The sequence below is a fragment of the Trachypithecus francoisi genome, unplaced genomic scaffold (genome assembly GCF_009764315.1).
Source record: "Trachypithecus francoisi isolate TF-2019V2 unplaced genomic scaffold, Tfra_2.0 Lachesis_group4, whole genome shotgun sequence".
Lineage (NCBI taxonomy): Eukaryota > Metazoa > Chordata > Mammalia > Primates > Cercopithecidae > Trachypithecus > Trachypithecus francoisi.
The window spans coordinates 144,189,049-144,202,041 of NW_022681469.1; the positions used below are offsets into that span (position 1 = coordinate 144,189,049).

Sequence of the window (12,993 nt, forward strand, 5' to 3'; positions counted from 1 at the left end):
GAGCCTGCGGCAGGAGAATCGCTTGAACCTGGGAGGTGGAGGTTGCAGTGAGCCGAGATCGCGCCACTGCACTCCAGTCTGGCGACAGAGCAAGACTATCTCAAAGAAAAAAAATTAAATGACATTGGTTTCATTTCAGAACAAAAGTAGAGTACTTCATATTACTGAAACTATAACTTTGCCACTGTCCTTCATAAAAAAAACTGAATAAAATGTGTGCCATTGGCTGGGTGCAGTGGCTCATGCCTGTAATCCCAGAACTTTGGGAAGCTGAGGTGGGTGGATCACCTGAGGTCAGGAGTTCAAGACCAGCCTGGCCAACATTGTTAAACCCCATTTCTACAAAAAATACAAAAATTAGCTGGGTATGGTACCATGCCCCTGTAATCCTAGCTACTTGAAAGGCTGAGGCAGGAGAATTGCCTGAATCTGGGAGGCGGAAGTTGCAGTGAGCCGAGATCGTGCCATTGCACTCCAGCCTGGGTGACAGAGCAAGACTCTGTCTCACAAACAAATATATACATATATATATACACACACACACACACACACACTGTAATGCTTAATACCTATGTACATTATATGTTTATGCACACATATAGCATAAAACATTTTTTCTGCATTTCAGGTCCAAACTGCTTTGCAGAAACCGCGGTGATCCCTGCTGGCAGAGAAGTGAAGACTGACGAGTGCACCATATGCCACTGTACTTATGAGGAAGGCACATGGAGAATCGAGCGGCAGGCCATGTGCACAAGACATGAATGCAGGCAAATGTAGACGCTTCCCAGAACACAAACTCTTGACTTTTTCTAGAACATTTTACTGATGTGAACATTCTAGATGACTCTGAGAAATATCAGTCAAAGGAGAAGACTTATGATGAGGAATAATGGAAAAGTGTTGGTACTTTTCCTTTTCTTGATAACAGTTACTTACAACAGAAGGAAATGGATATATTTCAAAACATCAACAAGAACTTTGGGCATAAAATCCCTCTCTAAATAAATGTGCTATTTTCACAGTAAGTACACAAAAGTACACTATTATATATTAAATGTATTTCTATAATCCCTCCATTAGAGAGCTTATATAAGTGTTTTCTATAGATGCAGATTAAAATTGCTGTGTTGTCAACCGTCCTCACTGTGTTCCTGCATATCTTTTTCAGTTCTGATTCCATCATCCAGGAATGTTCCCCCTGCACATTTTCACAGGGCAGAGTCACCCATGAATGGATCATAAGATATTAGGACCAATTTCCACTGAAACCCTGTTTAAATTCTATTTAATTACAGACATATCTCTAATGTTGATGTCTACTTCACATAAATATATTTCCTTCTTATAATAATATGCTGCTTTTGTCTCCTTCATTCTCAGTCACTTGTGAAATGCAGGTGTAAAGATCACTAACTCACACTTTCTCAGTTCTTTCCCCTAACCTCCTGTATTGTAGACTATAGGTAAGCACATACATATATTTCGTTCTTATTTACATTATTTTTCTCTTCTAAGCATAACTTTAATTCATTCCCTAAACTGAGGAATAAAGTAGGCTGGAAAATTTGCATTACTGTTCCATCAAGCTGAAGCAGACAACAAAATAGGGGAGGAGTCCTTCAATTCTCCTAAGAGAGTTAAGGAAAATCAAACTCCTAAGCAAGTTCATATACCTGAAATCTAAATGTGCTATACAGATATCTCAGCTCTCAATTCAGTGGAATCATATTCGTCATCAGACTGAGTCATCTATTCTCCATAAACTACACAGTAAAATCTTGACTGATAACCTTGAATCAGCCACCCTTTACTAGCAGAGTGAGAAAGCAGTTATTCTGTTAAAACAAAGCTGAAGACCAAGTGTACTCCACAACTTTCCTATAGTTATAATTCCAAACCAACTTCTTTTCTCTTCGTTTGAACAGAGAACATGAAAAGCCACTGCAAAGTCCTGCTACTCTAATCAATGCATAATAGAAAATAGTTCTACCTTTATCAATCATATCAGCATGCAGTGTGTTGATGAAAGAGGTAATTGGAGCCTTAATAGGTGTAGGATAAAAAAAGCAAAACTATAATCACTATTTATGTCTTTAAAGGATTAAAATATATATCATCATTATTTGAAGCCTCTAAAGATATTTTTCATATTTTTATTCTTAAATTTTGCATTAAGAACCTATTAAGTACAAAGCATTTGTGATGACAACAAGGGAATAAGGCTTGATTTCTTGCCTTCTTGGACTTTTGGTCTCTGGCATAAGAAGTATATGAAATTATAATGTATTGTGTTAGAAGCCAAACTAGAGACCAGCAAATGGAGATTAGAAAGCCTTCCTAATGCAAAGATGGAGAACATGAAAAAATCGTTATATAAAAAATAATTCAATCATTAAACACTGAATAATATTCAAGAAAAATGGATATTATCATAATTGAATACTATCATATTCAAAAATGGATACTATCATAATTGAAAAACTATTGTGGACTTTAGTAAATATAAAGATGCCACTGATTGAGTCATGAAAACATTACATATAGTCATTTAATTTTTATCTTGTTCATAAAGAACACCTTGAGCCAAAGGGACTACCAGTACATAGATTTCATGAAAATACTCAGGGGAATTATTAGCTAATTGCTCTCAGGTGTAATCAGCTTTCCAAAATTTAACCTTTGTATTCAAGAGTGGTAGACATTGGCCATCCCTCCTTTATTCAAGGATGGATTGTTTGAGACACAGTTATTTAAAGTTGTCGTTTTGCTAATAAATGGCCCTAGCCCCCATGGGTAGGTGGGCCATTAGTAACCTCTTCTCTCTCCATCAGGCATGATGCAATTAGAGACTCAATCCCCCTATGCAGCTCAAAGTCTTCCTGTTTCCCTTAATAATAATTCCTGCCAGAATGGATGATGAGCTCTGAAATAATTGCAGTGGCGTTTTCAATGCTGAGAGAATTTCAGAAAACCTAGTATTTTGTTGCATATAGAGAATGAACCCAATATCATCTTGGGAAATTAACTGACTCACTTGCTCTAAACTTAGTTTGACCTGCAGGGTCACAGGCACACACTCCTAAGCACTAAAACTCAGTGGTTGTTATTACACCAAAGTAACTCCCCTCCCCATCTATGATTTCAACCCCCTCATTCCTCTCTCCTCATAGAAATAATACATAAACCAACCCACGGAAGAACTTGAATTTATGACAGTGTACATATTCATGAATAATAATGGCATTATTTGCATTTTTGTCCAAGATCAACTTCTTCTTGCAGTTAGACTTTCACAAATATATAGCTATCTCAGATTGACATTCTACTTTCCTCCCCTTTGTTGTCAGAGAACTCTTTGCTGAGATGATCAACAACAAACTGTTCTATTCAGTAAACATCATAACTTCAATAACTGCCCAATAAAAAAGGAAAGTATAAGTCACTCAATTTCAAAATAATAGTGTTTGGAGATAGTACAGAAAAGGGGGCCTCAGAATTCAAGTATAGAAGTTCTGAAAAAGCCATAATCATTAAAATTCAAATAGGCCTGCTCTATAAGTACCTAATAATTGTTAAACGATTTGTTCAATTTAATAAACCATGCTTACAAATGTATTAATGAATTTATTTCAAATGTTCAACCTATATTTAGATCTGAAAGTATAAAGCTACTTATGTAAGCAATAGAGTGATTCTGGAAATTATCTGATGTCTTAGAGGTTTTCAAGTTAAATTCATTCTTTCAGTGATATGATATTTACTTGTTGGGTAGATTAACAATACTTTTTATTGACATGTCCCAGAAGTCTTGAGAAAAGTCATTTCAAAAACTTGTATTTCATCCCTGCATGCAACAAGTATTAGAGGCACTCCAGTCTGGGCAAGTCCTGCTACAATGTTGCTGCTAGTACACATGGAAAGGCACAGTATCCTTGACATCAAGGGGTCTGTAAGCCTTGAAACTAATTTAGGTTTGATTATAATACTTCTAATCTTTTGATACTTAGAATTTCATCATCTGCTTTGTGCAGTAAAACATGCTGAGAAGAGTCCTCATACAGTTTTAAGTTTGTAACATCAATAATATGTTTAATAAACTCTCCTCCCTACTTCTCCAACACAAATGTTGCATTTATATAAGGTTAAAAGTCCTAAAAAATCAGAAAATTCAGATGTTTAAGTTTTGTTTTTATTTTAAGCAGTGAAATGGGTTTTTAAATGTGTACATTATCTGAAATTTACTATTTCAAACAAGCATTGTTGGAAACTAAATCCATTATTTTAAATGTGGACTATTTAAACATGTAGAAAACAAAATTATGGACATAAACTATGATTTTAAAAATATTAACAATTTGCTAAATTTGCTTCAATGGGCAAGAGATCAATCCTACTTTTCATTATTCTTTTTAATACCATATTTTTCCCCAACATAATATAATAAGAAAATAAGAGTATCAGATGTACAAATAAGCACCATTGGTAAAAACATACATGCTTCTTTGGCCAATATAATTTGTAACTTTCTTACTGAACCTACTTACCTACTATATTTTTTCCCTCACTATTAGCATCTGATGGTTGATACAGTCAGTAACTATTCTGAAGAATTAGATTAAGAGAGAACAATTTACTTATTCAGGAATAAGTGCATTTTTACAGCACATATTTTTCACAATCCAGCTGCAACTTCCAAAGATCAGGTTCTCATTGCTCCATAGCACAGTTTAAATAACCTACTTATATCATATCCTCACTCCACACCAACCGCTTCGTTCTATTATTTTAGTTTTCTAAATGTAGATCTAGTTTTCAACTGAATTATTTATTTTGAGGATCACAATAACACACCAAATAACATCCAAACTCCTCAACATGGAAGACTGGTGTCTTCAGTTAGATCATGGACTACACCATGACCCAGGCCCCTGTGGCTGGTGAGACTTCTGGGCCCTGGATACCACTCTAAACATGGTCTCTACTATCTCAGATCCTACCCTGAGTGTCCTCTGCAGCACGTTGAAATATTAGCCATTTTCAATGTCCAATTCAAGTGCCATTGCTGGTAGGAAGACTTCTGTAGTTATCGGAAGAATTGTCACTCTGTGTCCCAGTAATAGTACTAATTTGGTTTCTTATTTTAATATATCATTTAGAAATCATACCATAGTTTGCATAATAGTTAATTTTATGCCTGCTTCTTCTATTATTTACAAATCCCTTTAGTTTGGGCTGTGAGACATTCAATCCCCAAAACATCACCCAATATCTATATGTTAAAGGCTTGTTGAATTGTATTCAATCTATTAGTTCAGAGTTATTTGCTATTCTTGTTTAAGGACAATGTATATATTAAAGAGCAACTAAAAGCTCCCATTACTGTTTGCCAACCAAGTTGTCTTTTGATTTCTCTGTCAACTTGCAAGTATCAAATATCTAAGTCACAGAACCCAGAGACACACCAAATACCCCAAATACCCCATGGTAGTTTTAGGATGAACTCTAACAGCTATTGGCTATTTCTGGTGCAAGTCAGAAAAAAATTGCTTTTAGTGCGAAATTTTTGATGCTGAAGAAAGTTTATTGTATTGAAGAGACACTGGCCCTTTATGAAAAAGGAGGTCAAGTTTACAGTTTTGATACTTATTTACTTTCTTATTTCTAATTTTTGGAAAACACTTTTCTTAGACTTTCATTTGTGGTATTGAGTATTTCTGCGTGTTTTAATCTTTCTACATAATGTAATTAAACACCTGAGCAGGTATCTAGTGAACTGATAAAATAACGAGCTGAGTCATTTGTACAGAAATATAGTAGCTTCCATAACCTGAATGATAACTATTTAAAAATGATGGTTGTCGAAATTTTACTAGTGTCAAATTTCACTTTAAATTTTGCAAAGCACCTGCTATTCTAGCCTTAACACAAAAATTTAGAAGCTAACTCCAATGCCTAATTTTTAAATGAATAAATCCCATTGATATTAAGTGACATTGACAATCACCCTGAAAAGTATTCAGCCAAAGTTTCAATAGAATTAGGAAACTTACATGAAAATGTGCTCTCAGTGCTTGGCCCATGAGCAGTTTATGATTTAAGACATGCATACTGTTTAAGTCTTTCCTTCAAAGGTAGAAAAGTACATAAAGCCCCTGGCTGACCTATTATATAGGCACAGAATTACCAAAAGCAATCAAAATATGTACCTAAAGTCAATTTAGTATATTATGAATACAGCCTAATGACTAAACACAATTGCAAATATTGTGACTTTAGATTTTAATTCAATTTTCAATAAGTAGAAATATTTCTCAGTTTTATTTAGTATCTAATTATATTAAGACCAACACATACATTAAAGTGTATTTATATGATTAATATTTAATGATCATTATTTTACTTAATGATTAATATTTTCTATTATTTGAATTTCTGTAATCTATGTTTTAAAAATAACTGTTTCCAAACACATTTTATGGAAAGATTTCATTTTTCCATTTCCTTTGTTTTTATATTTACCTTGTCAAATAAATACAATTCTATTTTTATTTCTATTAGAATTCAGGGTTTATTCTTTTCCTAAGCATATAATTCTTATAATAATAATGGAAAAAAGTGAGAAGTATCCAGTAAGTAATATAAACCTATGAAACTATTAATGTTCTTTATATTACCAAGTAGTTTTAGTTTTAAAAAGCCATTCTCAAGCAATCAGTGAATGTATATCATCAGCCAAAAGTTATGCTAAGTTTCCTTCACTTATTATCACATTTAACCTCACAATTCTCCCAAATTGTGGGTAATGCTATCCCCTTTGTTTCAGAAAAGTAAATACAGGCTCAGGGAAATTTAAAAACTGCCTTAAGATTCAGTCTGGTGAATGAGAGGCTGAGTTAAGAATCCAAATCTGCTTTATACCAGAGCCCATGATTTGAAGTCTTATCATTTGTCTTTAGGTCAGGGACCTCTAGAAATTAGACAGAAATTTCCAAAATGGTCTTTTACCCCACTCCCTATAAATAAGATAATAAATAGCAACACTGACCTTTAATTCTAGAATATCAATCTTGATACTTGTCAAAGTAAATAGTAGCTCCTCACAAAAATGTTGTGACCTCCCTAGTCTAAATGCTTATGCTATATGTTGATTCCTAATTCTAGATCTCTTTTTAAAAATAGTATTGAAGCATCAGGTTGTTCAGGTATGATTCTCACATTGAAATTTACAAAATATAACCAAATATTGTGACCCAGTTTTTCTGGAGCCAAGAGAAGTAAACTGCCATTTATTAGATGATGATTATACGGCAAACACTACAATTTCAAATTTCAAATTCTTTTATCTGATTTATTCTTTTTATCAACTCTGCTGTATTGATGAGGAAGTCAACATATGGTGGGTAACTTATCCAAATTTCGGTGATGAGCTGGGCGCAGTGGCTCACACCTGTAATCCCAGCACTTTGGGAGGCTGAGGCAGATGGATTTTGAGGCCAGCCTGACCAACATGTGAAACCCCATCTCTACTAAAAATACAAAAAAAAAAAAAAAATAGCTGGGCATGGTGGCACATTGGAAGGCTGAGGCAGGAGAATCCCTTAAACCCAGGAGGTGGTTGCATGAGCCAAGATCGCCTCAACTGCTCTCCAGCCTGGGTGACAGAGTGAGACTCTGTCTCAAAAAAAAAAAAAAAAAAAAAAAAAAAAAAAAAAAAAATCCGTGATGGTACTGAGGCCAAATCTGTTGGGTTCCAAAGTTATCCTACATGGGGCATAGTCAGGACTGGAATGGATAGCTCTACCTGCTTCCAGATATTCTTCCCTGGGGAGCGGCTGTGAGTCTGACTGAATCGATTTATTCATTGCATTCTATGTGTCAAATGCAATTTAGGCCTGAGTGATAGTCATACATGGTCTTTGGACCCATGAAGCTCTGAGTCAACTATACCAGCAGATATCCTTAAACTAATAAAAAAAGCGATGGCATCACATGCCATTTTGAACTTTTGCATTAAAGTCATTAACTTACATCAGTATTACGATTTATACTTTTAAGCAGAGTTTTGCCATTTTCTGACACATAGTAGCTAGTGATAAAATCATGAAGTTACTATTGTATGGTCCAATGACATAAAAACCTAAGTGCTTGCTTGGGCTACTTATACTCTGCAATATACTCTGGTTTATTGTGAGGATTAAATAAAAAGTCCTCACAAACCTCAATTGAATTTAATATAGATTAATTATAAAAGTAATCTACCCATGTTACATAGTGTTAAATCTGTAGTTTCAAAGTGTATGCTATTTCTTAAAACAAAAACAAAGGTTATCCCCATTCCAAACAATAACAGCAATGGTGAAGGTCGTGGGTGGGCAGAGGTAGTCCCACCCATCCCCAGGGGGCTCAGCCACCAGCGGCCAGGTCTGTCGACTGCTCCCACCTGCCCTGTTTTCTGTCAAGAAAAAGATTTTCATTTTAAGATAGGCATCAGTGCAATAAAGGAGCTTGATACAAAAATCATTATGTTCTATATATTTTTTTTAGTTTGTAGATTAATTATGGCCAATTAGTACTTTAAAATATTTATGTTACAAATAACACTGAAGTGACATTCAAAATTGTGCCCTCTATTGAAGCCAAGAAAGTAAATGTCTTTAAAATAAACATAATGGTTTTTTTTAGTACAATAAACAGCATACCTACACTTCAGAGGACAAATCATGTTATATAATAACCAGGAGGGAAAGTAAAAGGAGACATTAATTTGGATATGGAAGCAAAATGGAAATGCTGAAATTCAGAGTAATATAGAGCAAAACAGACGGTCTGAAACATTTAAAATATTAAGAAGTATGACTTAAAAACTCAAACATTTTAATACACAATGAATCCTTTTCTTAAGGAAAAAGGGAAAATAATAAAAGTGGTATTTGGATGAGATAATTTTCCTTTAAATTTATTCCTCAGAATGATGTAAATTTTCCAGCTGGAAGCTCATCTTTCTATACATGCATGCATCTATACAAATGGTAAAACAGTTACTCTCTCAATTCGCTGGGATAGGAAAGGTGGATATAAATATAAGCTAGAGTCTGGTTAAAACAAAACAAAACAAACAAAATACAAAAGAAGCACTGCATTGTTGGCCAGAAATTCCTTTTAAGTCAGACTTAAGCCCACAGAAAGTTGGACCTAAGCAGTGAAGGATGTAGGGGAACAGAGAGACTGCTTGGCCGAGTTTGCGATTCTCGTTTGTCTATGTCAGTAAGGCTACGTAAAGTTCACAACTATTTGCACATAGCTATAAATATAGCATGAATAATACACATATGTATTTAATTGTGTTATTTGCTATTTATAATTTGAATTGATGTTTAAAATAATTTTAAATACTTACTCCATAAACTCAGTATTTGAAAATTTTTAAGAAAAGTCATTTTAAATAACATCATTTACCAAGTCTGAGTGATGCTTTACAAGGTACCCGATGAATGTAAAATTATTAGCTTTTAGTCTTCATTTCTAATAGACTGTTATAGGGAAAATGTACTAAAATGTTGTGCTTATTACATTTATGAATTTCAGACAGTTTCTATAGACTGAGAACAATGATATGTTTTTATAAATTATTTGGTGAAAGTTTTCCAGTAAATGTTCATATCCTGCATAAATTTTATTAAACAACATCAATTTTACATAACTGTAACCATTAATAAATCATCAGTCACCACTTTTCCTGCATATCTGACAGATGGAGAACACTGTGCTTAGTGTTGAAGATACCAAAGGGAACTCAAGTGAGGGGAAAAGAGGAGAGCAAACTGATCAAAAGGGAATGCCCATGATGCTTTCAGGAAACCAGGGTGAGAAAATGCTGGCTGGAGGATGGGTCTGGTTTCCAGCAGAGATGATAGGAGTTAAAAGGCATAGGTGAGTTGTTCCCATCCCTGGCCTGGGCCTTACTCCATAGCTATAGAAACTTAGTCTCTAGAAACAAAGGCCAGAGCATCCTTTTAACATTTCTATCATAAGTATTCTCAATAAACGTTTGCAATTTATTTGCTTTAATGTAACTTGGCAGTAAAGACTTTGGCCTTTGGAGGTCTGATTCTAATCCCAGTTCTACCACTTACCGGTTATTTATCAGGTACACGTTACCTACCTCTGTAACTCAGATTGCTCATCAGTGACATGGGGAGAGTGGTATCAACCACTAAGAGGATTAAATGAGTGAATATTTGTAAAACACGTAGCCTAGAATAAATATTTATAAAGCACAAGATCTATTTAAAGTGTTTATAACATAATACATTGGAATATGAGACTATTGAAATTAAAACATTTTGAAGATTCTAATAAATAAATAATTTAATTTAGCGCTCATTTGAAAAATATTTTATCGTCATGTTTAAATTTAACATATAATTTATATCTTAGTTTTTATCTCATTTATATATATATTTACCAGAAAAATGTTTTGTAATACCTTAATTTTATGTGGAGCTGAATTTAAATAATTAGGCCTAATTTGTATGTGTTGTTGGATGGGTATGTGTATTGACCTGATTTATAAAATAAAGTATTTATTAAACTGGGTTTTGCACTTCCAGGTAGAGTCACATTTAAGATAATCCTTTGAAATATTTTAGCTTTTGAAAGTAAATTAAGCAAGATAAATAAAATGTATGTATGTCATTAAAAATATTTAAAATGCTTTAAATATTTTGAGTTCTTTAAAATATAATCCCTGAGGCTCACTCAAATATATAACTTTTATTTCTCTTATGTAAATGAAAGATGGACACTGCTGTACACTGAAGTAGCATCTATAATACAATATCCCAAGGAATTGACTGTGATAATACATTTCTACTTTGTCATTTCTAAAAGCAAATGTAATGATTATGAAACCACAAATCGAGAAATATGGACTAACAGTAAGTAAATATCTTAGTTTCAGATTTTTTTTTTTTTTTAATGGAAACACTCTAGAGGCTCCTCTGCACTGACTTGGAGAAAGGCTTTTTAAAAAATAAATAAAAACCAAAAATTATTTTTTCTTAAGGCTAAGAACTTCCCATTCCAGAACAGGAAGATTAGGCAATTTAGAACAATCCTCCTGCCAAGGGCAACTGGAAAAGCTGGGCAGAAAAAAGAGTTCTTCCTGAAGCCAGAGGAGAACTAAATACTTAGGAAAACCTACCAGACCAACGGCTGGGAAAGTCCAAATTAGAGTTTAGTCTGGCATTCTGAGCATTTTTCCCTGAGTATATTTCCTATTGGAATAGCATGCTGAGAAGCTGAATAGCACTTTTTGACATTTCATGGAAAAAATGGAGCAAACTTTAGAGTCTGGGTATACAAAGGCGGGTGACCTCCCCATATGTGTTTGTGGCCCCACGGGGCTGCATTCAAGGTGCACAGCTGATCTGAGGCTACACAAATACAATGAAGCAGAAGCAACAACAAGTTCAGAATCACAGTCTCCTAATGATGGAATAATCAGACCTAGATATAAAATAAATCTATATTCAAAGGCTATAGGACAAAATCAGAAATTTCAGCAGAGGATTAGAAACCTAAACTGGCCAAGCAAAGTTGAAAAGAATCAAAAACAGATTTTTTGAACTGCAAAATGTAATAACTGAAATTAAAGACTTAGTTGAATGGATTTAACAGATTAGAAACAACTTAAGAGAAAAGAGTGAATCTGAAGACAGATCAAATGAAAAGAAGTACAAATAGAAAATGCATAAGAGGTAAAGAATATAGCAGATACTAAGTTGAAGTTCCAAAAGGTGAAAAAGGATAGAATGGAACAGAAAAACAATAGTTAGAAAGAAAATGGCTGATGGCCTTCTAAAGTTGATGACAGACGATAAAACAAAGAATTCCCAAGTAGCAGCACTACAGTGAAAGGAAGTAAAAATGACAATCATAAAGGCAGCCAGAGGAAACAGACAGATTCCATGTAAAAAAGAATTATGACAATTGTGAATGTTTGATGCATGTTTAATAGTCTTATCTTTGCATAAGAAAAGGAATTCTAAAGGCAGTTAAACATCTTTAATATGCTGAATGAAAAGAACTCCCAACTTAGAATTTCATACACATAATTAGTGCCCTATATAGTATACAGCTGTGACTTATTAAGACCTAATACTTATTGATGCTTTTATCACTTTTACAGACAATGCATTAACTATTCCCTCACCATGTCTACTGTTTTGCTGTATCTTAATTCTGTGTGTTTTAAATCTGAAAAGTTATTCTTCTTCTAATACTCATTATTCATTTAGCCACATTCCCACATTTGCCATTTTCTTGTTTTTTATTTCTTCCTTCACCTTTCATTGTAAATCTTTTTCCTCTGCCTGAAGAATACTCTTTAATATTTCTTTTGGTGAATTTCTACTGGTGGTAATTTTTTCAGCTTTCATTTCATTAAAAATCTGCATTTTTAAAGAATGAGGTTATAGGCTGGGCACAGTGGCTCATGCCTGTAATCCCAGCACTTTGGGAGGCCAAGGCAGGTGGATCACCTGAGGTCAGGAGTTCAAGACCAACCTGGCCAACATGATGAAACCCCATCTCTACAAAAATACAAAAATTAGCTGGGCATAATGGCAGATGCCTTTAATCCCAGCTACTCGGGAGGCTGGGTCAGAAGAATCGCTTAAACCCGGGAGGCAGAGGTTGCAGTGAGCTATCGTGCCATTGCACTCCAGCCTAGGTGACACAGCGAGACTGTCTCAAATAGTAATAATAATAATAAGGTTATAAAATGGTAAAAGCACAAATAAGTACTAGATCTTGATAAGGCAAGGAGGCATACCATAATTTATAGGGTAATTTTTTATATGTAGCAGTGGAATGAACAGGAGACAAAATGTTCATAAAATACATAAATACCTGAACAACAGAATTAACAAAGCTGACCTAGGAAACAGGTGCATAATTCTTCATGAAAAAGTTACAAAATACAAGCAT

The 12,993-nt window shown here is 34.2% G+C and overlaps 1 protein-coding gene across 3 annotated transcripts in view; it reads left to right on the top strand.

Annotated features, from left to right (window-relative positions):
* Positions 1-10,595, top strand: part of VWC2 (von Willebrand factor C domain containing 2) — a 142,399-nt gene extending 131,804 nt beyond the window's left edge. Inside the window, exons 4-5 of one of the 3 annotated variants that reach the window (XR_004433231.1) lie at positions 629-1,024; positions 9,755-10,595. Coding sequence is in view for 2 of the 3 variants with exons in the window: in XM_033194259.1 (XP_033050150.1) it covers positions 629-780 (152 nt within the window). In the remaining variant the exon portion in view is untranslated. Of the gene's footprint in view, positions 1-628; positions 6,359-9,754 lie in introns of those variants that run through there. The other 2 variants (XM_033194259.1, XM_033194258.1) reach the window with 2 other exon arrangements.
* The last annotated feature ends 2,398 nt before the right edge of the window (positions 10,596-12,993 follow it).